We start from the raw sequence: 27634 nt of genomic DNA, 5'->3' as shown, positions 1-27634 counted from the left end.
TTGGCAAAATTATAAGCCTCTTCCTTGAATCTAATACTAACTTCTTGTTAGCCATGGTTGGACCATTTTTCCTGTAGGATTTTTATTCCTTAAGGGAATGTATATTCTTTGCAAATTATGAATTATTTCTTTAAATGTTTGCCATTGCTTATCTACCATCATATCTTTTAATCTAGTTTCCCAACCTAGCTTGGCCCTCATGCCTAAATAGTTTGCTTTTTCTCAGATTTAAGACCCTAGTTTCAGACTTAACTAAATCACTGTCAAACTCAATATAAAATTCTTGCTGGCTGAATTTGTGTGTTGCCTCTGCCAGCTCAATTCCCCCTTCCTCTGCCATACTCACTGCTGACCAAAGTTCCATTTACAGCTCTCTAGATCTCCCGTGCAGCCGGGTCGCCGTCTTTTCAATGTGAGAAACTGCACATGTGCGGTATTTTGAAGGGGCCACACACCCAAAACAAATTGACGGGAACGTTGCTGCTGACCTGAATTTCTCCTTGGTACTGCACCCCCACCGAACTGAGGACTTCCCTGGCAGAGACTGTCCACTAAACTGCGCCATTGACCTTATTTTCATTCCCAGGATATTTTGCCTCACAGATCAAGAGGAATAATACAACAGAGGATATGGATGTGATGGGAGGAACTAGTGAAGGAGACTACTATGGGTTTGTATTTGTCCAAGTGGAAATACAGTTCTTGACACCTACAATGAGGGCAAGAATGGGGCACTGTGGACGATAACTAAAAGCAATACTACTGTGGATCAGAGATTTAGCTGGGTAGAGGAGTGGAAACTAATGGGACTAAAAGCCGACAAATTTTCTGGACCTGATGGCCTACATCCTAGGGTTCTAAAAGGTGGCTGCACAGATGGTGGATGCATTGGTTGTGATCTTCCAAAATTCCCTAGATCTAGAACGGTCCCAGTGGATTGGAAGATAGCAAATGTAACCCCACCAAGGGAGAGAGAAAACGGAACTACCGGTCAGTTAGCCTGACATCAGTCATCAAGAAAATACTGGAACCCATTATTAAGGAAGTGGTAACAGGGCACTTAGGAAATCATAATATGATTAGGCAGAGTCAACATGGTTTTATGAAAGGGAAATCGTGTTTAACAAATTTATTTAAGTTTTTTGAGTATGTAATTAGCAAGGTAGATAAAGGGGAACCAGTGGATGTAGTATATTTGTATTTCCAAAAGGCATTTGATAGGTGCCATATAAAAGGTTGCTTCACAAGGTAAGGGCACATGGGATTAGGGGTAATATATTAGCATGGACAGAAGATTGGTTAACGGACAGAAAACAGAGTTGGGATAAACAGGTCATTTTCCGGTCAGCCGGTTGTAACTAGTGGGGTGCCGCAAGGCTCAGTGTTAGGGCCTCAGCTAGTTACAATCTATATTAATGATTTAGATGAAGGGACCGAGTACAATGTATCCAAATTTGCTGATGGTACAAAGCCTTTGCTGTATCCTTACAATATTCTTGGCTGTCGTGCTGAAGACCTGTGCTCCAGAACTAGGCACATCTCTGGACAAACTCCTCCAGTACAGCTACAACAGTGGCATCTACTCGACATTTTGAAAAATTGCCCAAGTACACCCTGTCTGCAAAAAGGAGAACAAATCTAACCTGGTCAATTACCACCCCATCAGCCTACTCCAAATTATCAGCAAAATGATGGATGGAGTCATCAACAGTGCTATCAAGTGGCACTTGCTTACCAACAACCTGCTTACCAACAACCTGCTCACCAATGCTCAGTTTGGGTTCCACCAGAAGCACTTGGCTCTAGACTTTATTACAGCCCTGGTTCAAGCATGGACAAAAGAGCTGTATTCCAGAGGTGAGGTGCGACTGACTGCCCTTGACATCCAGGCAGCATTTGACTGTGTGTGATAGATACTAAGGAGCCCTAGTAAAACTGAAGTCGACAACAACAACTTGTATTTATATAGTGCCTTTAACATAGTAAAAGGTCCCAAGGCGCTTCACAGGAGCATTATCAAACAAAATTTGACAACGAGCCGCATAATTTTCTTTATTTCAAAAAAAAATGCACAGATTTGTTAAAGACAAATCGTGTTTAACTAACTTGATTGAGTTTTTTGATGAGGTAACAGAGAGGGTTGATGAGGGCAATGCAGTTGATGTGGTGTACATGGACTTCCAAAAGGCGTTTGATAAAATGCCACGTAATTTGCTTGCCAGCAAAGTTGAAGCCCATGGAATAAAAGGGACAGTGGCAGCATAGATACAAAAATTGGCAAGTGACAGGAAACAGAGAGTAGTGTTGAACGGTTGTTTTTCGGGCTGGAGGAATGTACACAGTGGTGTTCCCCATGGCTCGGTACTAGGACTACTGCTTTTCTTGATGTATATTAATGACTTGGACTTGGGTGTACAGGGCACAATTTCAAAAATTTGCAGATGACACAAAACTTGGCAGTATCGTGAACAGTGAGTAGGATAGTGATAGACTTCAAGAGAACATAGACAGGCTGGTGGAATGGGCGGACATGTGGCAGATGAAATTTAAAGCAGAAAAGTGTGAAGTGATACATTTTGGTAGGAAGAATGAGGAGAGGCAATATAAACTAAAGGGTACAATTCTAAAGGGGGTGCAGGAACAGAGAGACCTGGGAGTATTTCTTTATTTGTGCACAAATCATTGAAGGTGGCAGGGCAGGTTGAGAAAGCGGTTAACAAAACATATGGGATCCTTGGCTTTATAAATAGAGTACAAAAGCAAGAAAGTTATGATGAACCTTTATAAAACACCGGTTCGGCCTCAAGTGGAGTATTGTGTCCAATTCCGGGCACTGCACTTTAGGAAGGATGTGATGGCCTTAGGGAGGGTGGAGAAAAGATTTACAAGAATGGTTCCAGGGATAAGGGACTTCAGTTACGTGGATAGACTGGAGAAGCTGGGGTTCTCCTTAGAGCAGAGAAGGTTGAGAGGAGATTTGATAGAGGTGTTCAAAATCATGAGGGTTCTAGACAGTCTTCTTCTTAGGCAGTCCCTCGGAACCGAGGATGACTTGCTTCCACATACAGAGTAGATAGAGAGAACTGTTCCCATTGGTGGAAGGGTCGAGAACCAGAGGACACAGATTTAAGGTGATTTGCCGAAGAACCAAAGGCGACATGAGGAAAAACTTTTTTACGCAGCGAGTGGTTATGATCTGGAATGCACTGTCTGCAAGGGTGGTGGAGGCAGATTCAATCGTGGCTTTCAAAAGGGAGTTGGATAAGTACCTGAAGGAAAACAATTTGCATGTCTGGAGAAAGGGCAGAGAGTGGGACTAGCTGAAGTACTCTTGCAGAAAGCTGGCTCAGGTTCGATGGGCCGAATGGTTTCTTTCTGTGCTGTAACCATTCTATGATTCTATGTTAAGGACATATTAGAGCAGATGAGGTAGGTTTTAAGAAGTGTCTTAAAGGAGGAAAGAGAGGCGGAGAGGTTTAGGGAGGGAATTCCAGAGCTTAGGGCCTTGGCAACTGGAGGCACAGCCACCAATGGTTGAGCGATTATAATCAGGGATGCTCAAGAGGGCAGAATTAGAGGAGTGCAAATATCTCGGAGGGTTATGGGGCTGGATGATATTACAGAGATAGGGAGGGGTGAGGCCATGAGGGGATTTGAAAACAAGGATGGGAATTTTAAAATCGCACTGCTTAACCAGGAGCCAATGTAGGTCAGCGAGCACAGGGGTGATGGGTGAACAGAACTTGGTGCAAGTTAGGACACGGGCAGCAGAATTTTGGATGACCTCAAGTTTATGGAGGGTAGACCCTGGGAGGCCAGCCAGGAGTGCATTGGAATAGTCAAGTCTAGAGGTAACAAAGTCATGGATGAGGGTTTCAGCAACAGATGAGCTGAGGCAGGGGCGGAGTCGGGCGATGTTACGGAGATGGAAGTAGGCGGTCTTAGTGATGGCGCTGATATGTGGTCGGAAGCTCATCTTGGGATCAAATATGACACCAAAGTTGCGAAGTCTAGCTCAGCCTCAGATAGTTTCCAGGGCGAGGGATGGAGTCGGTGGCTAGGGAATGGAGTTTGTGGCAGAGACCGAAGACAACGGCTTCGGTCTTCCCATTATTTAGTTGGAGATCATTTCTGCTCATCCAGTACTGGATGTCAGACAAGCAGTCTGACAATTGAGAGACTGGAGGGATCGAGAGAGGCGGTGGTGAGTTAGAGCTAGATGTTGTCAGTGTGTATACAGCTTGCCATGAACAGAGGGACAACCAGTAAACTAAGACAAGAGTATATATAAACAAGGCGAAAATATATTTATAAACTCAGGGATATACCTGTTTATACACTGTATGAATGGAACCGCGTTTATGTGTTCAACCATAAATGTATTTTGATGCTTTGGCAACATAAGATGTACCTTATCATGCCAATAAAGCGATTTGTATTGTATTATTGTATTGTATATATGGAAACTGACGCTGTCTTTTCGGATGATGTCGCATTGTCAACGGGGATCGGGGGAAAACTCTCCAGTGGCTGGAGTCATACCTGGCACAAAGGAAGATGATTGTGGTTGTTGGTGGCCAATCCTCTCAGGCCCTGGACATTGCTGCAGGAGGTCCTCAGGGCAGTGATCAAAGGGCCCAGCTACCTTCAGCTACTTCTACTTCTCAAGGGCAACTATGGATGAACAATAAATGCTGGCCTTGCCAGCGATGCCCACATCCTAGGAATGAATAAAGTAAAATGCGAGTCTTTTGAAATTTTTCCAAACAATCTTATTTTTTGGGGAAAGTCTAAGAAATTGCTGAGTAGTGCAGCTTTAAAAGCCCTTTATGAGCAGTACAAATGTAAATTTAATGTGCCCTCCTTTGTAAAGATATTTTTTGAATACAGGACTCCTGCCCCAACCGTGGTTTTGCCATATGCGGATTTCAAGTATACACGGTTTCCTCTCTGCGACAACTTTTGCCAACCGCGGCAGTGAATTTTGTGTATACATGGTTTTTAATTTAGGATTAAGGTAAATAACATGATTTTATTGCTTTTATATTCTTTTTTATTGTGTTATTTGAACATTTATACTGTATTTGCCAACCGCAGTTTTACTAACCACGGGGGTTTTCAGGGACGTATGCCTGTGGTTGGGGAGGGATTACTGTATATATTTTTATTTCTGAAGTTTCCCCTCCAATTTTCTCCCCTCCTCGCCTGACTCATGCTGGGGTTTGGCTCCATAGGCAATGTGGCCATTCTCAATGAGTAAGCCTAGACAGTCTGTGGTGGCAGGCTATTCCCCATGGAGAGTATCACAGCCAAGCCCATTCCTATCCTCACACGATCATGAGCAGAAACCATGGCTCCTATTCCACTCTCCCTGGCTCAGAGGCGCTGAGACCAATTGTAGCACCTGTGCTTCCACCCGGGCTGTGATTAGCTAACTCAACACAGATCAAATAGTCACTTAGGTAAAGGGATCTTAAGGCTAAAGGGATCAAGGGGTATGGGGAGAAGGCAGGGACAGGGTACTGAGTTTGGATGATCAGCCATGACCTCATTGAATGGCGGAGCAGCCTCGAGGGGCCGAATGGCCTACTCTTGCTCCTATCTTCTATGTTTCTAGGTAAGGTAAGGCAAGTGGTAGCCATGGAACTGTATCCAGCATAAGTCCATCAGGAAAGAAGGAGGGAAAAGTGGATTAAAAAAAAAGAAGGAAGGTGCCAATAAACATATTAATGTGAAAACCAATGGTAATGTACATATTACACAGAACTTTAATGATATAATAACTTACGTTACTTCATATAAAGAAATATATCTGCCACAATATACACGTTTTAAAACATTACATTTTCTAGATACAGTAAAGTCTGATATAAAGATGTAAGAAACCAAGTAAGTACATATGTATGCAAAAATATTCCCATCAACTGAAATATTCAAACTAAAAGAAGAATTTCTCTTTAACTTTACAAAGGAAAAGATGCTTATGCGTGCTTCTTACTGGCACTCCACCTCGAAGACCAGTAAAAAACTAACGATTTTCTGATTTAAGGTGAGTGAGTTCAGATGACAACCAGCCCTGGAGTGAATCTCACAGCATTTAGGATGAAGCTGAGCCCTCAGCTGTTTCAACTACTAGGCTGGATAAATCAGATGCTCTTCTCTGCTTGTCTTCTGATGGCCCAATATAGTTATGATGTTATGATGTTTGCTTCACATTGATATAACTGCCATTCATGTCCCACTGTTTGCTGACTCTCAGATTCCTCCCCATCTCTCATAAAACACAAAAGTGAAGCCTTTGCACAAATATTGTTTGGGAATGTGAAGATGGGCACTTTAAGCATTATTGTGCCTGGGATTGGAGAACTTATTGGGAATTATTTATTTATTTATTAGGAATGCCAGTCTGCCTTTTTGACAATGCAAGTCATAAGTTTGTGGAATATCATGAATATTCCCACTTAGGAAATGTAATATTTTCCATAAGAAGGGCTTGGTACTACATTATTATTATCTTAGCCATTTTTCCTACTGGTCTTTCAATATAACATGGTGATCAATGTTCACGATTAGCATGATAAAAGTAATGCAGTTGATGATCATTGAATCATGGATATTACACCATTATCACTTTATCATCTGTGCTAGAATGCACTTAGTCTACCAGTAAATGTAAGCGCCTCAGTACCTCAATGAAGGATATATGGGGCAGTTTGCACACTTGAGCCACAAGTAGATTATATGTCATGAAGTGATTGCATGCTTTAGGTCTCTCACTTTACTGTGCATTTCTGATGAAAGTTCACTGAAAACATTAACCTAACTTTCCCTTTCAGATGCTGGCTGACCCTCTGTGCACTTCCAACATTTTTTTGTTTTTAATTTATATGTTTAAAATGTTGCTTTAATATATTTGATTCCTAGATGTCATCAATTTGTAAATAATTTATAAATGACATTCTGATATCCAATTTTGCTAAGATACTTTCTTCGAAACCTCTGAGTACCTTTATCCCAGCAAACCAAATGTGTCTCCCACTCAGACTTCAGAAGCATCCCAAAACTGGAGTGCACTAACTGGCACTGCTAACTCACGTTCCTTTATCTTTTAATATTGTCTTTTCTTTATGCAAACATGTTACAATGATGCCATTTCCTCTCTTTTTCTTGCATTGGAAATCCAGTAATGAAAAATGGTATCAAAACAGCTAAAGGTACAGGCTGTGCACACAACGATATGAGCTGGAGCATCAAGCTCCCAGGGGTCCCTTTGAGAAGTTGTAGGTATTTGACTCAGTACAGTTTTCTTTGTTTCTTTTTGTGTAAGAAAATGAATGCAGCAAACAGTACAGTGGTGAGCAGGAAACAGAATCCGAAGAATATCAATATTTTTTCCTCTTTTATAAGCGCACAAATGGGGCAGTGTCTCGGGCTGTCCTCCGTGGAGCATTGTTTGCCTGGCGTTCCCAAAGGAAAACCATTGGCACTGATAAGTTTGTTGTAAAACTCTACTGAAGTCTTCGGTTCAGAAGCATTGAAGAATCTCAGTGACCGCTTATTTGTATTTGTAGCCTTCAATTTCAAGGCATAGTATCCTCTGACATTGACTTGGTCTAGTAGGTGTGCTGTGGATATAAAGGAGCATTTATTTCTTAAAAAGTAAATTAAATTCTCACATTTCAAAATTATTTTTCCCTCCAACACACACATCATTCCCTGACTGATAGGGTGGGCAGCTCAGTGTTCCAAGCTTCTATTAATGCCAGTCTGTAACCAGGCTCTATAGAGTTTGCAAGAGTGGCACAGGGTTGACTTGCCTTCTGATTTTTTCCTTCCTCCCTGGGGAAGGACATCACCTTCAGTCAGAACAGCCCCCTCCCCCCACTCACCCCCCACCCCAGCCCCGCAAAGTTCAGCTGAGACTTGGAACTCATTGTTTGAGGAAGATAGCAAAAAAGTTTGTTTAAAACTCAGTTTCTGCTATCCTTGTAGCTCATTGGTAAATGGCCTGCTCTGTGAGGTACTGAGCCATGGAGACCAGGAAAGGCTCAGGTTTGACCCCTGGTCAGTGCTGGGTTTGCTGATCTCAGCCAGACCAGTATTGGAAACATTACAATTGGCCTCAATGTCCCTGAGCTGGGGGAAGAAAAATCAGACATGGTTCCAACTTCTGATTGCTATCCAGTGACTTATACTGGAAAGAGTGTGAGTGTGGACTTCAGTTGAGGACAGGATTGGACTTGGTAGTGATAGTCTTTGCAGTGGAGTAGCCTGCTGACAATCACTGTTCTCAAGACCGTGACCCATGCTGGAATACAATTCCACCAGTGTCTGCAGCGCACTACAACCCAGCCCAAGTGCTCATTCTTCCTCTGAGAATGTCTGCCCGTCATTTTACCATGGAGGGAGGGGAAATTACTTCTGAGCCCAATTCTGCCTTCACTCACACTCCGTACATGGTTGCTTCCAGTAAGAATCGATGGATAACAATTAGGAAAGGGAATTCTGCCTCAGTTTTCTCTTCTCCGCTCACTGACTCAGCATAGACCAAGTATGGACTGCGAAATCTTCCTGATCTGTGTGGTTCAGTGCCATACCCTGGGTTATTGGGATACTCACTTTGCAATTACTGGAACAATTTTTCCTTTGAAAGTTAATTTGAGGAGAAAATCAAAATATAAGTATTTTAAGCTCACGTCGCACAAGCAATAGACAAATCATCAGTTGCACAGGCTCCGCTGCACTGGAACCAAACATGAAGGAGCTCAGTGAACCATTAAACCCAACCTTTCTACCTCTTCTTCTGAATGATTTTACCCAATTACTTTTCCAGTCTTCTCCCCTTTTCTAGCCCCTCCCCCCTTCCTCTGCCTCTTGCTGGTGTACAGTTCTGTGGGTGACAACTGTCCTCCATACTTCACCAAAGTTACATTCATCCTGTATTAGTCATAAGGGGCATCACAGCTGAGCCCACTCCTGTCCTCACCCAATATCCAGACACTCATATTTTCTAGCAGGAATCACAGGACAACAATCATATGTGGGAACGCTGGCTGGTCTTTCCCCCTGCTAGTTGCAGCCAATCATAGCTGAGATCAGTTGACTTCGGACTGTCCCTGGGTCCTTACTGGTTTACATGGTTTGGACCACTTCAGGAAGTGCCTTTATTAAGTGAGCCACTGGGAAAGCTCTGATTATCCACTGTATTTAACCTAATTTTTAAGTATTGGCTTAAACAGGATAAACTTTGTCAGTTGTGAGTTGCCTTGTCAGCTGCCTATTGTGATATAAATCAGGTGTCATAGGTCTTCATAATGTTTCTTTTACGTATATAAATACTAAGACTCACCTTTCAAAACCTCATTAATATAATTTTTATGATAATATATTCGAAGTTCATCACTGATGGTGGAGCTGTCCCAAACTCCATTGGCCGTGATATAAATGTCCATATTTCCATAGTGTAATTTAATCCATTTTAGAACTTTACGTATCCCCCATGGTGCGACCGCCATCTCAGAATGGGTTTGGGAGAGGAAAGGAAAGATGGAATGGGAGGGGGATGGGAATGTCAGCAATGTTACATCTCTCAGCAAACTCCCATCATGATCCATTTCATACTTGCTTCCATTTTTTGGATTATGTAAGATGAGCCTTGTCGTAAAATGACTGATAGCAAAAAAGTCAGCACTTCCTTTAATCATCTGTTTTTCTTCCTCGGTGAAATGTGGCAAGAAGGAACTGGAGAGATGTTTTCTATTTTTGAAGAGGATATATTTCCTCATAATAAGTGGATAGTCTCCAGTCTTGAAAATGGCATCTGCAAACCAGGCTATTTGGAATTGCAGGAGCCTCTTGGCAGCTCTACGGTGGGATTTAAGGAAAGGATTTGCTGGTTCTGCCCAGTCAGCACGCAATGTCAGAGACACAAGACCATGGTACTTATTCCTGTAGTCTCTGTTATAGGTATGCCAGGCTAGGGCATGAGCAATGATCATGTTGTGTGCTGCCCTGTAGGCGTCAGGGCTTCTCTGAACGTTTATGTTTGGTTCATTCATAGTGAGCCACAATTTGACCAAATCACCAAATTCTTGAAAGCACAATTTTGCATAATCATTGAAAGCAATGGCAGTCTGTCGTCTGAGCCATCCTCCCTTGTTCAGCAATGGTGTAGGTAAGTCAATATCACGGTATGTTGGATGATACAAAGTGACGGTGCAGGCAATATTCAGTTTTAACAGTTCACTGATGAGACATCGGTAATAATTTAGAATGCTTCTGTTTACACTGGACGGATCACCATGGGGTAGAATCTGGGACCACTTAAAGGCGAAGCTGTAGTGAGTCACATTCATCTTCCTCACCGATGCCACGTGTTGTTTGAAGTTGCTGAAATCAGTGCACTGAGGCGGACGAGGCGGCCTAGTCACTCCACTGACTTTGTACAGTTTCTGATCTCCACTGCAGTTCCAAATGTAAATGTTGTGATCAACAAACTCAGGGGACAAAAACACATTGTTTACCTGCAACCAAAGAAAGAAGTAAGCAAGAGGCCTACAGTTTTGGGTGTACTAGTCTAACATTCCGACTAAAAGAGGGGTAATTTTCCGACTTCAAAATTCCAGTGGAGAAAGATCCATGCTGGAAACTTTAAGTTTGAAAATGACCCCTGTAATTCAGACCAAGATGTTCTTACCTGCAGCACTGTCTCTGCAATTCCCCAGGAGAAGTTACAGGGAAACTGTCCATTCACAGTCTGGCTAACGTTAGTCATCGGAAAACCATTTTGTTCTATAATCTTTTTATAGAACAGAGCAGAGGATTTGGGGATCCTGGACTTGTTCTTACTGCTGAAATCCACATAAAACAATCCCCGTGTAATACTATAGCCAAACTGCCATTCGAAGCCATCCAGTAGGGACCAGGCAGTATATCCAAACACGTTGACTCCATCAAAGCGGATAGCTAACCAGAATGAAAACAAATCAAATTAATGATCAAAAGCCACTAGAAGACATTAATATGTTTTATATACAAGCCTTTTTTGTCACATTCTTGTCTATTTGTCTCACATTAACATAGTGGTTAGCACTGTTGCCTCACAGCGCCAGAGACCCGGGTTCGAATCCGACCTCGGGCGACTGTCTGTGTGGAGTTTGCACATTCTCCCCGTGTTTGCGTGGGTTTTCTCCGGGTGCTCCGGTTTCCTCCCACAGTCCAAAGATGTGCGGGTTAGGTTGATTGGCTATGATAAATTGACCCTTAGTGTTAGGGGGATTAACTATGTGGGGTTACAGGGATAGGGTGGGATATGTGTTGGTGTAGGGGTTATGGGGATCAGGTGGGATATGTGTCGGTGCAGGCTCGATGGGCCGAAATGGCCTCTATCTGCACTGTGGGGTTTCTGTGTGATTTCTGTGTGTGTGATTAATCAGTTTTGATTCTGCACAAGTTCTCTTTGTGGTGCAAAAGGGCAGTTTTCTATTTTGTTTCTAATTTTTCTTCCAATTTTCTCTACTGCTCACATGAAGGCATTGATTCTTTGCAGGGGTATAGTTCCTGTGAGTGCCAGGCACCCTCTTATACCTTGTCCAGGTAGTATTTATTCATGCATAACAGTGACTGCTGGTAAGCTGTTCAACCACAGGATGTAATATATCTGAGCACAATCCTGTCCTCATCCAAAACTCACATACATTAATGGACTGCTGGAAGGGCATGTATGTGACTGGGATGCTTGCCAACCTCCCCTCCCTAACCCTGAGGCCCTGAGGCCAGCTGCAGCAGCCCTTCTGTCATCGGGGATATTCTTAGTCTGAAAAGCTCCTTTACCCACACCTGTAATCAGTTGAGCTGCTGAAGAGCCCCAGGGGACAATCTTCAAGAGATTCACAACTTTTATTTTAATCACAATTTTTTTCTGCAAGAATCTTTAATGGTCTTCATTTTAGGAGGTGCAAAAGAGCAGCCCAGGGTGACTCAAGCTCCAAATTTCTATCCCTGCTGGTCAGGAAAGCTTCCAACTGCCGCAATTTTCCTGCATCTGATAGGCCAGCCCATATTAGGATCTGAGTAAAAACTGGGTGATAGTGAAAGAGTGGGGAGTGGGTGATAGTGAAAGAGTGGGGAGTGGGTGATAGTGAAAGAGTGGGGAGTGGGTGATAGTGAAAGAGTGGGGAGTGGGTGATAGTGAAAGAGTGGGGAGTGGGTGATAGTGAAAGAACATAAGAAATAAGAGCTGGAGTAGGCCATACAGCCCCTCGAGCCTGCTCCGCCATTCAATAAGATCATGGCTGATCATCCACCTCAACTCCACTTTCCTGCCCGATCTCCACATCCCTTGATTCCCCTAGAGTCCAAAAATCTATCTATCTCAGCCTTGAATATACTCAAAGACTCAGCATCCACAGCCCTCTGGGGCAGAGAATTCCAAAGATTCACAACCTGCTGAGTGAAGAAATTCCTCCTCATCTCAGTCTTAAATGTCTGACCTCTTATCCTGAGACTATGCCCCCTAGTTCTAGACTCTCCAGCCAGGGGAAACAACCTCTCAGCATCTACGCTGTCAATCCCCCTCAGAATCTTATATGTTTCAATGAGATCACCTCTCATTCTTCTAAACTCCAGAGAGTATAGGCCCATTCTACACAATCTCTCATCATAGGACAGCCCTCTCATCCCAGGAATCAATCTAGTGAACCTTCGTTGCACCGCCTCCAAGGCAAGTATATCCTTCCTTAAATAAGGAGACCAGAACTGTGCACAGTACTCCAGGTGTGGTCTCACCAGGGCCCTGTTCAATTGTAGCAAGACTTCCTTACTCTTATACTCCAACCCCCTTGCAATAAAGGCCAACCTGCCATTTGCCTTCCTTATTGCTTGCTGTACCTGCATGCTAGCTTTCTGTATTTCTTGCATGAGGACCCCCAAATCTCTCTGAACACCAACATTTGAAAGTTTCACACCATTTAAAAAATATTCTGTTTTCCTATTCTTCCTACCAAAGTGAATAACCTCACATTTCCCTACATTACACTCCATCTGCCACCTTACTGCTCCCACTTAGTCTATCTATATCCCTTTGCAGACTCTTTGTGTTCTCACAGTTTACTGTCCCACCTAGCTTTGTATCATCAGCAAACTTGGATACATTGCACTCGGTCCCTTCATCTAGGTCATTAATATAGATTTTAAATAGCTGAGGCCCCAACACTGATCCTTGCGGCACCCCACTAGTTACAGCCTCTACACAATGACAGTGAGAGTGGGGAGTGGCTGATAGTGAAAGAATGGGGAGTGGATGATAGTGAAAGAGTGCGGAGTGGGTCGCAGTAAAGGAAAGGGGAGAATGAAGCGGAGAGGGAAAGAGGAAATTGACGACAATGAAAGGAGAAGTAAATGTTGACAATAGAAGAAGGACGAAATGAGTACTCATCGAGGAAAGGGATATTAGGCTGAATTTATGCAGGGCCGGAGGTGCATCCCAGCATAAGTTGGCTGGCAGTCCAGTGCAGCCTTAGGAAAATGAGATGGGGACCAGATAATCCAAATCCCACCCAGGCTGCAAATTTCCGATAGGGTCTGGGGTTGACGGAACCTCTTGCCATCCTAAACATTGTCCATGATGTCATAGGTGGTGGGGCTGAGGGGATGGAATTCCCATGATAGAAATGTCCTCAACCCAGCCTCCCTACTGCCTTGCAATAAGCCTTCATTGTAACTAACTGTTGTGTTACTGGCCATGAACAATTCTTGTACACTTTGAAAGCAGATAATTGTTCCCAGTTCTTGTAGCTTGATTTGTTGTTAAATAAATGCAGCTTGAAGCAAATGTCTCTGGTCTCTGTGGGCCCACCGGGGTTTCCCCTGGAAAACCTTCAGGTCAGCCCTACTATCAAAGCAGCCGATCCACCTGTCTGCCAGCACTTGTGGGTGAGAGAGGGTGCCATGCAGCACCTCATTTACTAACCCCTCCACTGATGTCTCAAGGTGTTCCCACATTGGCACTAGTGCCCACAATACCCATGTAAATTCAGTGACCCCCACCCTCAATACTCTAGCAGGGTCCGGAGAAGAGGTCATTGGCTCCCGCTTTGCTGCACTTCCACTGCTAGAGCCGGGCCAAGGATTTTCAGCCCCTTTATCTCCAACCTCAGAAGAGACCTCCATCTTCTACATTTTCCACAGCAGCCACGCTTATGCGTCTCCCAGTGATAATGCCAAGGTTTTTGCCAAATGAGATGCAGTTATGTGGAGTGGGCCAACGACCGTTAGGAACTGGGTTGAGACTGCCCAAACTTATTTCACAGAGGATGCACATAATGAAGAGACAGAGGAGGCTTTCCATCAGTCTGGACCAGTTTCAAACCCAAGCCCCAGAAGTGGAAGGACAGTGCACCAATTAACTGCAACACTCACTACATGCTCCACCCCCAATTTTGCTCATCATATATCCAAGAATATTCCGTGAAGGCTCATGGGTGTAAATGTTTGTACCTCGAATGACATTTCAACCCTGTTTCCACAACAAAATAGTAATATTCTTATATTAACATATATAATCTTGCTTTGTTCATTAATTAAAATAGAGATAAAAGTGACAACGTAGTCTATGGAGTATTGGATATAGAGATGTTAACAGTCTAAAATATACTCACCTTTTAACAACTCATTTATGAATTTTTTCATAAGGTAAATAGCAATGGTGTCTTCTGTTTTAACATGGCTGTCAGAAAACCATCCATTCTCTGCAATTAAGATTCTGGAGTTGTTGTATTCCAGCTTTATCCAGTTCAGGACTCGGCCAAGATGGAGAGATATACGATCTCCAAGACTGAGAATGTCTTGCAGCGATCGAAAGTTATTTGGGCCAAAAGAAAATGCAAAGAAATCTGCAGTTCCGTTAATGAAGCTCTTTTCTTGTTCAGTGAACTTAGGCAAAGGAAGGTTGATTTGTAATTTCAGGCTGTCTGGGTAGTCACCATCCACAAAGATTGGTTTGGCAAACCACCCTAGCACCAGGTCCATGGACATCTGGAAGTTTTTATAGTTGAAGCTGTCATTCTTTGGTTCAATCCAATGGGAGCCCAACACTATGGACACAAACCCTTTCTGCGACTTGCGAAATTGCCTGTCATAAGTGTGCCAGACCATTGCATGTGCCTGCAAGAAGGAAACAATATAACACTGAGCTGTTAATAGCAGCAAATGTGATCAGAGATTCAAAACCCCTTTTAAATATATGGAGCTATGAGTATTCTTTAGGGTAGCGTACCATATTGTCACAAATAAATGCCACTATGCAAATATCCACCTGGAAGCCTACAGTGGTGATTATACAATCGGCGGTCCCAGCAACTTGGGAAATCACAGGCTGCACGCCCACCATTTCCCAGTGTGTGCGCCTTGCAAATGCTGCTCTCCACGAGGAGTGCTGGATTGCGGGATCACTCCTAAAATGTGGGTTAATACAGTACCTCAAAACAGGTCACATTTTAAATAACAGTGAGTGACTATTGCTCCTAAAGAGTGACACCTGGCAGGTCTGGCAACATTATCTTCTTGGATTATTTTCTTTCCCACCAATGTTTTTCCCTCTTTTTTTGAATTCAGCCACTGGTGCTGGGATACAGATTCAAGGGCTCCTGCAGATTGTTGTCAAACATGGGGAGAGCAAAGGGGATATGAGAGAAAATATACAAATGTGAAATCTGCAACAGAACTAGCAGGTGAGTGGGAGGAGACTGCTTCACTTTACCATATTCTCGGTTTGTAACAGAGAGTAGACAATGGCAATGCAGTCGATGCAATTTATCTGGATTTTCAAAAGGCCTTCGATAAGGTACCCCATAATAGACTGATGAACAAGGTCAGAGAATGCGGAGTCGGGACAAGTAGCAGAATGGATTGCTGGCTGGCTTCAGGACAGAAAGCAGAGAGTAGGAGTAAAGGGTAACTAGTCACAGTGGCAGAGGTGGGTAGTGGTGTTCCACAAGGAGCAGTGCTGGGACCACTGCTGTTCACAATTTACATTAACGATTTAGACTTGGGAATCAAAAACACAATTTCTAAATTTGTGGATGACACCAAATTGGGGCGGGCGGGGGGGGAGGGGGGTAGTCAATACTGAGGAGGACTGCAATAAACTTGCAGAATGGGCATATAATTGGCAAATGAAGTTCAACACAGATAATGTGAGGTATTACATTTTGGTAGGAAGAATAGGGAGGTCACTTATCACTTGGAGTGCGCAAGTCTAGGTCAGGTAGAGGAGCAAAGGGATCCAGGAGTACAAATACACAAATCACTAAAAATTGCGACACAGGTTAGCAAGGCCATAAAAAAAGCAAACCAAGCACTAGGGTTTATTTCTAGAGGGATAGAATTGAAAAGTAGGGAAGTTATGCTAAACCTGTATTGAACCCTGGTTAGACCACACTTAGAGTACTGTGTACAGTTCTGGTCGTCATATTATAAAAAGGATATAGAGGGATATAGAGGCACTGGAGTGGTCGCAGAGAAGATTTACAAGGATGATACCAGAAATGCGAGGGTATACATATCAGAAAAGGATGAACAGGCCGGGTCTCTTTTTCTCTTGAAAAAAGAAGGCTGAGGGGTGACCTAATAAAGGTCTTTAATATTATGAAAAATTTTGATAGAGTGGATTCAGAGAGAATGTTTCCACTTGTGGGGAAGAGCATAACTAGAGGCCATCAATATAAGATAGTCACCAAGTAATCCAATAGAGAATTCAGAAGAAACTTCTTTACCCAAAGAGTGGTGAGAATGTGGAACTCGCTACCACAGGGGGTGGTTGAAGCGAATACTATAGATGCATTTAAGGGGAGGCTAGACAAGCATATGAGGGAGAAGGGAATAGAGGGTTATGCTGATAGATTTAGATGAGGAAAGATTGGAGGAGGCTCGAGTGGCGCATAAACACCGGCATGGACTATTTGAACTGAATGGTCTGTTTCTGTGCCGTATATCCTATGTATTTCAGGGCTCATCCGATATTTGGGATTGATGGTTGGTGCCTTCCCGTGGAGAAGGCTGGCAAACTCTTTTTTAGTGCTGGCATTAACTACTTTTCTGCCTGTGGACCATCAACAAGCAGCCCCAAACGCCTCTTCGATACAAGTGTTATTTCTGGGAGATGAGCCACAGGCAGTCATTGAGTGGGATGGACCGGGAAACCACACCTTCTCTGTATCTGTTAGATCCGTGTGTTAATGGAGACACGGAATGCAGGAGTTGATTTAACAAGTGTTTACTGAACAAAGTCTGGAGGTGAACTAACTACACAAGACGCTACACAGGCTTATATACCCGAGTGGTCACTACTGGTACTACAGTATACAGGGGCTTCAAAAACATAGTTCCTCTTAAAGGTACATACACTACAATTCCTCCCCTTTTAGATAAATAGTACATAACATTTTAAGTAATCATTAAATAACATTTTTACAAGAACAATAATATACACATTTGCTGAAGTTAATCAATTACAAATTCAGTCTCTCTGGAGGCTTCCTGACTCGGTCCGGATAACGCCTCGGTGGTGTAGTAGGTTCTTTTGGCAAGGTCAATTCGGCTTCTATGCCAGTGTCGGGTTCATCTGGTTCCAGTATCACCGGATCGGAGGTAGATACTATGGGTATCTCTGCTTCATCACTAGGCGTATAGAGTTGTGGTGTAGGTTGTCCTTTTTTGGATGACTCTATGATCTGGTCAGCATGGCGCCTTATTATGCTTTCTCCAATGTCCACGGTATACATCAACGGTCCTAGTCGTGTGCAAATAGTTCCAGGCTGCCATTTCTCGGTACGGTAGTCCCGGGCCAAAACTGGTTGACCTATCTGGAAGGTTCTAGTTGGCCTTTCATTCATGCTTTGAAATTGCCGGTTCTCTACGTCCCTTCTGACGTTTGGCTTGACCAAATCCAGCCGGCATCTTAGGCTTCTATTGAAAAACATCATGGCGGGAGTTTGGTTTGTAACCACATGTGTTGCATTCCTGTATGCAAACAAGAAGTTATCTACCTTATGTTGTAGATTCATGTCTTCATTGCCCATGGCCTTTATGGCCTTCTTGAAGGTCTGGACAAACCTTTCAGCCAATCCATTGGTGGCGGGATGGTATGGGGCGGACGTGTAGTGCTTAACCCCATTGTTTTTTAAGAACTTCCTGAATTCTTCGGATACAAATTGCGGTCCATTATCAGAACAGATCTGTTCAGGCAGCCCATTCCTGGCGAATATGGTCCTTAATACTGTGATGGTTTTTTCCATGGTGGTGGAGGACATCTTTATTACCTCCGGCCACTTGGAGTGTGCATCCACCGCGATTAAGAACATTGAGTCCATAAATGGACCAGCAAAGTCGATATGTACCCTTTGCCATGGAGATGAGGGCCACTCCCATGGATGTAGAGGGGCTTGTGGTGGGGCGTTTTGGACCTTCTGGCATCCTAGACAGCTCTTGGTCATTTCTTCGATGTCTCCATCGATACCTGGCCGCCACACAAACGCTCTGGCTAAGTTCTTCATTTTCACCACCCAGATGCCCCTCGTGAAGCTCCTTTAGCACTCTATCATTGAGTTTGGGTGGAATCACCACTCTGGATCCACACATCAAGGTTCCTCGGCACACTGACAGCTGTTCTCTTCTTTGCGAGAATGCTGGCAACAGTGGTTCGCCATGTGCTGGCCATCCCTTCACCGTTAAATCGTAGACTCGTGAGAGAGTCGGGTCATTTCGTGTTTCCTTTTCAATGGTAGAATTTGTCACCGGTAGACATTCCACTATGGTCGAGTGAAACATCTCCACTGGGTCCACTGTAGGCGCCTCTTCCACCGTTGGCAACGGTGCGCTATCAATTACTCAAAAGACTGAGGTTAAGCGAGTAACTAACAGGCTTTTATTAACAAGAGAATGAAGGTGTGCCTCGAGTGGTCGACCAGTCCAGAATACAGAGGGACTGTGGAGCAGTCACCTTTATACCTGGACTCGTGGGAGGAGTCAGCCGAGGCATGTACAGACATGTACACAGTGGAATACAAACAGTGGTTTACCACATTCACCCCTTGTTTAAAAATGAGTCCGGCGGGGTGAAGTGTATTAAAAGTTTGTGTATTGGAGTCTCTCCGGAGGTCTTGTCTGCCACTGTGATCGACGTGGCGACGGCAGGGGTAGTGAGGCTTCCGGCGTCGAGTCCCGTGTAGGCTGGGGCACTGGTGTGTAGTCCTCGTGGGTGTCGAGTGGGTCGCGGGGCCCAGGCGTGCCGTCTGCTGGGGTTGGATATTGGATCGTGGGGGGGGGTGGTAGTGGGTTACTGGGGCCCCCGAGGGTGCGAGGTCTCGTATGGAGACTGTGTCCTCCCGCCCGTCCGGGTACGCAATGTAAGCGTACTGGGGGTTGGCGTGGAGGAGGTCGACCCTCTCGACCAGGGGGTCCGTTTTATGGGTCCTCACGTGTCTTCTCAGTAGGACCGGCCCTGGGGACGTCAGCCATGGCGGTAGCGATGTCCCCGATGTGGACTTCCTTGGGAAGACAAACATTTTCTCATGAGGGGTGGCGTTAGTGGCAGTGCAGAGCAGTGACCGAATAGAGTGGAGCGCATCGGGGAGCACATCCTGCCAGCGGGAGGTCGGAAGGCCCCTAGACTTTAAGGCTAGCAGGGCGGCCTTCCAAACTGTCGCATTCTCTCTTTCCACCTGTCCGTTCCCCCGGGGGTTGTAACTGGTGGTCCTGCTTGTGGCAATACCCCTAGCGAGCAGGTACTGGCGGAGTTCGTCGCTCATAAACGATGAGCCCCGGTCGCTATGGATATAGCTGGGGAAACCGAACAGGGTGAAGAGGTCGTTCAGACATTTAATGACCGTGGCACTGGTCATGTCCGGGCAGGGGATGGCGAACGGGAAACGGGAGTACTCATCAATAATGTTGAGGAAGTACACATTACGGTCGGAGGAGGGGAGAGGCCCTTTAAAATCAACGCTCAGGCGCTCGAAGGGGCGAGTGGCTTTTATCAGGTGAGCCCTGTCTGGTCTATAAAAGTGCGGTTTGCACTCAGCGCAGACTTGGCAGTTCCTGGTCATGGTCCTGACCTCCTCAATGGAGTAAGGCAGGTTGCGGGCCTTGATGAAGTGGAAGAACCTGGTGACCCCCGGGTGGCAGAGGTCATTGTGGAGGGCCCGCAGTCTATCGATCTGCGCGCTGGCGCAGGTGCCACGCGATAGAGCATCCGGGGCTTCATTGAGCTTCCCGGGCCGGTACAAGATCTCGTAATTGTAGGTGGAAAGTTCGATTCTCCACCTCAAGATCTTGTCATTTTTGATTTTACCCCTCTGCTTGTTGTTAAACATGAAAGCAACTGAACGCTGGTCAGTGAGCAGGGTAAATCGTTTTCCGGCCAGGTAGTGCCTCCAATGACACACAGCCTCCACAATAGCCTGGGCCTCCTTCTCAACAGCGGAGTGTCTGGTCTCCGGGCCCTGGAGGGTTTGTGAAAAGAAGGCCACGGGTCTCCCCGCCTGATTAAGGGTAGCGGCCAGGGCAAAGTCGGACGCATCGCTTTCCACCTGGAAGGGGATGGATTCATCCACTGCGTGCATGGTGGCTTTGGCAATGTCTTCCTTGATACGGTGGAAGGCTAAGCGGGCCTCTGCCGTCAAGGGAAAAGAGGTGGACTTGATCAGCGGACGGGCCTTGTCCGCATAGTAGGGGACCCACTGGGCGTAATAGGAGAAAAACCCTAGGCACCTCTTCAGGGCCTTGAGGCAGTGGGGCAGTGGGAGTTCCATAAGGGGACGCATCCGGTCGGGGTCGGGACCGATGACTCCGTGTTCCACAACACAGCCAAGGATGGCGAGGCGGGTTGTGCGGAATATGCACTTCTCCTTGTTATACGTCAGGTTCAGGAGTTGGGCGGTGCAGAGGAATTTTTCGAGGTTTGCGTCATGGTCCTGCAAGTCATGGCCGCAGATGGTCACATTGTCCAGATATGGGAAAGTGGCCTGCAACGCATTTTGATCGACCATCCGGTCCATCTCCCTTTGGAAGATGGAGACCCCGTTGGTGACGCCAAAGGGAACCCTAAGGAAGTGATAGAGGCGGCCGTTTGCCTCAAAGGCAGTATACTGGCGGTCCTCAGGGCGGATAGGGAGCTGGTGGTACGCTGATTTCAGGTCAATGGTTGAGAAGACGCGGTACTGCGCGATCTGGTTGACCATATCAGCTATGCGGGGGAGTGGGTAAGCGTCCAGCAGGGTGTAGCGATTTATTGTCTGGCTGTAGTCGATGACCAGGCGCTGCTTCTCGCCGGTCTTAACGACCACAACCTGGGCTCGCCAGGGGCTGGTGCTGCCCTCAATAATCCCCTCCTTCAGGAGCCGCTCCACTTCGGTTTTGATGAAAACCTTGTCCCCGGCACTGTATCGCCTGCTCTTTGTGGCGATGGGCTTACAGTCGGGGGTGAGGTTAGCAAACAGTGGGGGGGGGGGTGACTCTGAGTGTGGAGAGGTTGCACCTGGTGCGCAGCGGGCAATTTGGGAGCTGCTGGCTGCGGACTGTGAGTGGGGGGAGGGGTCCACCGTATGCCATCGTAACACTTTTAAGGTGGCACTGAAAATCCAACCCCAGTAGAACGGCAGCGCAGAGGTGGGGCAGGACCAGAAGTTTAAAATTATCGTACACAGTCCCGTCTACTAAGAGTGTCACCAGGCAGTAGCCGCCAATGTCCGCCGACTGGGACTCGGAGGCCATAGAAATCCGCTGGTGCGCAGGCAGGACTGGGAGAGAGCAACGCCGCACCGTGTCGGGGTGGATGAAGCTCTCCGTGCTCCCAGAGTCAAAAAGGCAGATTGTTTTGTGACCATTTACCTTAATGTCCATTGTGGACCAGGCCAGTTGGTGCGGTCTCGCTTCGTCCAGCGTAACGGAGGCCAGCGTAGGGGTCGGTGTGTCGTTGCGGGTATCAGATGAGGCGGTGTTGGGGGCCAAGATGGCGGCTGGCATCCAAGATGGCGGCGTCCATGATCCCCATGTGGCTGGAGGCGTCCAAAATGGCTGCTGTTCCGGTGGTTCGCACATGGCTGGGGAGGCCCAAGATGGCGGCCCGCACGGCCCACACGCGGCGCTGCTGGGGTTCGGGGTGGCTTTGGCCCTGCAGATGCTGGCGTAGTGTCCCTTCTTCCCGCAGCCCGAGCAGATCGCATTTTTCGCCGGGCAGCGTGCTCTGGGGTGTTTGGCCTGGCCACAGAAGTAGCATTTCTGGCCTTGGGACACTGCTGCGGTAGTTGGGCCATTGCTGGGATGTGGCTGGGGTGGCACGGCGCTATGAGACAGTGTTACCGTGTCCCAGGCTGTCGTTCCCCGCGGCGTCCACGGTGCAGAGGAGTAGGCATCCATGCCCCGGTAGGCTGCGTCTAATGATAGTGCGAGTTCAGAGGCCTTGTTGAGGTCGAGGTCACTCTGCTCCAACAGTCGCTGTCGGGTGTAATTGGACCTGTGGCCCGCCACAAAAGCGTCCCGGATAAGTTCCTCTGTGTACACGGCGGCCTTTACATCCTTACAACCACAGGCCCGGCCAAGCACAGACAGTGCCTGAAGGTATTCCTCGGTCGATTCCCCAGGTTGTTGTTTACGACTCCCCAGGAGGTGCCTGGTGTACACCTCGTTCACTGGGCGCGTGTACTGGTCCTTGAGGAACTTGAGAACAGCCGTGTACGAGGTCGCGTCCTGGATGACCGAGTACGCTCGGTGGTTCACTTTGGAGATCAGGACATCCAGTTTGTCCTCATTCGATTTGACCGTTGCAGCGGAGGCGATCAGGAATTTTTCAAAGCATTTAAGCCAGTGAGCAAACTTGGTGGATGCGCCCGCCTCCCGATGGTCTAAGTCCAGGCATGCTGGTGTGAGGATCTTCTCCACTATAAAAATCTTGTTAATAAAATTGATGCGCTATCAATTACTCAAAAGACTGAGGTTAAGCGAGTAACTAACAGGCTTTTATTAACAAGAGAATGAAGGTGTGCCTCGAGTGGTCGACCAGTCCAGAATACAGAGGGACTGTGGAGCAGTCACCTTTATACCTGGACTCGTGGGAGGAGTCAGCCGAGGCGTGTACAGACATGTACACAGTGGAATACAAACAGTGGTTTACCACAGGCGCGATAACCCGTCAGCATTCCCATGCTGTTTTGTTCCTTTGTATTCTATGTCATATTGGTGTGCCCCTAGGAAAAGGGACCAGCTCTGTAGCCTTTGCGCTGTCATAATGGGAACGCCCTTTTTAGGGTTGAATATGGAGACGAGGGGTTGATGGTCAGTCAACAAGGTAAATTTTTGTCCGTGTAGGTAATGGTTGAATTTCTTCACCCCCCACACCAGGCTGAGTGCCTCCCTGTCGATCTGGGCATAGTTATGCTCAGCTGAGTTCAATGAGCGTGACGCAAAAGCTATCGGCCGCTCCGAGCCATCAGGGAATCTATGTGATAATACCGCTCCCACGCCGCAAGGGGATGCATCGCACGCCAGTCTGATTGGCAGTGATGGGTTGCAATGAGCCAACACTTCCCTGGACGTGATCAAGCCTTTGCATTTATGGAAGGCACGTTTACAGTCTTCGCTCCATTTCCAAACTACTCCCGTTTGTAGCAGTGCGTTAAGAGGGTGCAGAACCGTCGACAAGTTTGGTAAAAATTTATGATAGTAATTTACTAATCCCAGGAACGACCTTAATTGTGAGACATTTTCAGGCGCTGGGGCCTTTACGACTGCTTCAATTTTTTCAGGTGACTTATGCAACCCATCTTCGTTAATGACATGGCCACCATATGATATTTGTTTCTGGAAAAATTCGCACTTGGGGCGATTTGCTCGTAGGCCCCATTCTCTCAGCCTCGTGAGCACCTGCTCTAAGTTGGCAAGGTGCTCGTTGTCGTTTTCTCCTGTTACAAGGATGTCATCTAGGTAGCATTGAGTCCCCGGAATCCCTTGCAGGACTTGCTCCATAGCTCTTTGCCTGATAGCCGGAGCTGATGCTACTCCGAAAACCAGTCGATTGTACTGGTACAGGCCTTTGTGTGTGTTTATCGTGAGATATTTTTTAGAGGCCTCCTCAACCTCCATCTGTAGATATGCCTGTGCCAAGTCAATTTTGGTGAAACGTTTCCCTCCGGATAGTGAGGCGAAAATATCTTCTATCCTCGGAAGAGGATACTGTACCATGTGAAGAACCGAGTTTACAGTCACCTTGAAGTCCCCACAGATGCGAACTTTTCTCTGTTCTTCAGATTTATCATTATTCAACGTTTTCTTCATGACCGGGACGATGGGTGTTGCCCACTCGCTCCAATCTACCTTGGATAACACGCCTGCTCTTTCCAAATTTTCCAGCTCTGCCTCGACGGCTGGACGAATTGCGTATGGCACCGGCCTTGCCTTAAAAAACTTGGGAATTGCCGCATCTTCCACTTTTATTGAGGCGGTGGCGCCTTTCAGGGTTCCTAGTTCCTGTTGAAACACTTCTTTGGCGTTAGCCAAGATTTCTTTTAATTGTCCAGGTATGACGTCATCATCGTTTTTTTTCTTACTGGTCACCATCAGTGCCTGAATGGAGTGCCAGTCTAAACGTATCTTTCTGATCCATTCACGTCCCAACAACGGTGGACCACCATCTTGCAGAACGTATAAATATAACTTCTGTATTTCCTTGCCGTTGTATACAACAGGCACCCTTATTTTCCCTCTGGGGTATACTTTCTGCCCCGTATATGTCTTCAAGATAATGGATGTGTCTTTCAAAGGTATATGCGGAAATAGCCGCTCGTAATCCCGTCGACTCATGACGGTCAGAGCTGATCCTGTATCGAGCTCCATTTTGACTGGGGACCCCGCTATCGTGAGGGTAACCCAAATGGTCTGGTAATCTTCTTTGGCAATTACATTATGTAATTTGAGACAGCTTAGTCTCTTGTTTCCGGAGTCACTATCGTTCTTCTGGTCTTCGGAGCTACTGTCCGTCATCATTTGTACCTTTCTGTACTTTTCCTTATTGACCTTTTTACTGTCAGTGGATTTCTTTCCAGATCTGCATACACGTGCAATGTGTCCCATCTTTCCGCATTGCCTGCATGCTTTGTCCTTGAACCAGCAGTCCTTCTGGCCATGGGTGGATCTGCCGCAGCGATAACATCTCTCGAAACCCCATGTCATTTCATGGGTGCCGAAGTCCTATGGCTTTTGCTGTATCTCTGCAGCTCCTCTTGCTGCTGCTTCGTATGAAAGAGCCACACTGAAAGCCTTGTCCAGTGTCAAATCTTTCTCAGAAAGTAGTCTTTTCTGTGTTCCTTCGCTTAGGAGACCGCAGACGAATTTGTCTCGCAGAGAATCTGCCAGCCCTGCCTCGAATTGGCAGTGCTTTGACAGCTTTCGTAATTCGGTGAGGTAATCAGCGTTACTTTCATTCTTGTGCTGATTCCTCCTGAAGAATTTGAATCATTCCGCTATCAGCAGCGGTGTTGGGTTTAAGTGCTCCTGTAAGGTATCAACAATCTCCTTTAAAATTCTTGTCCATCGGTTTGGCTGGAGTGATCAAGTTTCGTAACAGCCCGTATATCCTTGCGCCCATCAGATTTAGAAGTACCGATGCCTTTTTATGATCCGCTACTTCATTCGCCTTGCAATATACCTCCACTCTTTCCACATATGTGGTCCAATCTTCTATATCACTATCGAAAGCAGTAATATTGCCAGTCTTCGGCATCTTGAAAATCTAAAATGGCGCTTCCCGCGCTTTTCCTCCGTCCCCGATGGATCAAAATGGCGCCTCCCGCGCTTTTCTTTCTTCCCCGCCGAGTTAAGATGGCGCCTCCCGCGCTTTCCCGTTGCGACCTGCAGCTTTTCGCGGTATTTCTATTTAAAAAATGTTTTAATATATCGCTTCAATAGTTTCTCCGTTACTTAGAGAACCGTTCCCGTCGTGGAGCGGACCCTCTGGGACTTTCCCCTCCCTCTGCTCGGTCCGAACGCCGACCTGCTTTGCAGCACCGGCCGCGCCCTGAGTGCTCCACCCTCTCTCTCTTGCTTCTGCTTCCCGACTAGCTGCCCGGGCCCGTTGCAGAGCCACCTGATCGAGCTTTAGCCCGCCGCAGCCCAGGAAGGATCAGTGCACTACCTGCCACCAGCCCGTTTAGCTGGTGAAACCACAGTTTTTTTGTTTTTTTTCTTGCTTCTGGATTCGACCTTCGTCTGAGGAATCGACCTCCTTGAGGTGCTGCCGAATTGCAGGTAAGTTCGTTTCTAACTCGTCGCCACTTTTAGATCCGTGTGTTAATGGAGACACGGAATGCAGGAGTTGATTTAACAAGTGTTTACTGAACAAAGTCTGGAGGTGAACTAACTACACAAGACGCTACACAGGCTTATATACCCGAGTGGTCACTACTGGTACTACAGTATACAGGGGCTTCAAAAACATAGTTCCTCTTAAAGGTACATACATTACAGTATCAAACCAGGAACATGGTTGTGTGAGAAGCACACTATTCTCCTGTTCACCTGCTATTTCTCTTGCTTATTTTACATTTCTATATTTTCTCTCATCTCCATATTGATTGCTCTCCTCTTTAATTTTAGCTTCTGCCCTTTGCTGAGAACTTTCTTAGTTACAATTAAAAAAATATTTTTGTTGGGGTGGGGGATATTGCTGACTTTTGCTCCTTTGGGAACAATGGGCTTTCTTTCAGGCAGCCACTGTTCTTCTGATATGAGGAAGGAGATGAGAAGGATCAGGAGATACACTACATTATCCCTATTAGTAGGCTTGCTAACTTTTCCTGGTGACCTCCTTCCACTAAGCCTGGATCATGCCCTTTTATGGGCCTTCTTCCTTTGGGGTCAAAAAGATGGGCCCTCCTTTGCCGGATTTTGGCCAACAACACATCAACTGAAGAGTATGTACATGTGGGGGCTTGGTTTCCTGAACAATAACCAGCTGCAGACAATGCATTGATTGAAAAATGTTGCTGGCAGAAATGGCTGACCTACTCCTTCAAGTTGCTGCAGCTGCTTTAATTCTGCAACAATACCCCATTTCTGTCCGTGTTCCACCAGAGGTGGGCCCCTTATAGCGGGTGCTAATAGTGTTGGCACTCCACCCTGATTACTTAATGAAGGTCCACTGAGGAAATTTGGACAGGGTCACGCTGATGTAACACAGGCTCGGGCAAGTACAGCTCCACCGCACTTCTGGCGGTCAAAGAGAAAAATCTAGCCCCAAGTGTCAGAGGCATATTTGATTGCGGAAGACATCACAGCCAAGCCCAATCCTGTCCTCACCTAATATCCGCCTGTGCACTATTGTAAGATTTCGCAATAATTTCAAAATTTTCTACAGTTCCAAAGATTGATTTTTGATTAAAGAATACCTGGGTAGAATATACCTTTAAAAATCCAGGGATCAAAATGGCCGTCAGACCTCGTGGCAGAAGACAAAAGACAGTCTCTGTTCAAAGCACGGGCTGACAAAAAGGACTTGAAAGACAACCTGTGTGTGTCTGTGAAAAAGGATAATCAAAGATGGTTGTCCGACCTCGTGGCAGAAGACACCACATAGTCTGTGTGCATA

At 46.1% G+C, this 27634-nt stretch overlaps 1 protein-coding gene across 1 annotated transcript in view; it reads right to left on the bottom strand.

Annotated features, from left to right (window-relative positions):
* Positions 1-5745: 5745 nt before the first annotated feature.
* LOC147123203 (beta-klotho-like) overlaps positions 5746-27634 on the bottom strand; it is a 39276-nt gene continuing 17387 nt past the window's right edge. Inside the window, exons 2-5 of the mRNA XM_085968762.1 lie at positions 14658-15162; positions 10697-10965; positions 9350-10523; positions 5746-7625 (exon numbers count right to left, since the gene is read on the bottom strand). Of these exons, the coding sequence (XP_085824888.1) occupies positions 7294-7625; positions 9350-10523; positions 10697-10965; positions 14658-15162 (2280 nt within the window). The 3' untranslated portion in view covers positions 5746-7293. The remainder of the gene's footprint in view (positions 7626-9349; positions 10524-10696; positions 10966-14657; positions 15163-27634) is intronic.

The sequence above is a fragment of the Somniosus microcephalus genome, chromosome 2, assembly GCF_052327205.1.
Source record: "Somniosus microcephalus isolate GS21.2 chromosome 2, FLI_Smic_1.0, whole genome shotgun sequence".
NCBI lineage: Eukaryota > Metazoa > Chordata > Chondrichthyes > Squaliformes > Somniosidae > Somniosus > Somniosus microcephalus.
The sequence above is the reverse complement of the archived record's forward strand: the minus strand, read 5'-3'. Positions and strand labels throughout refer to the sequence as shown.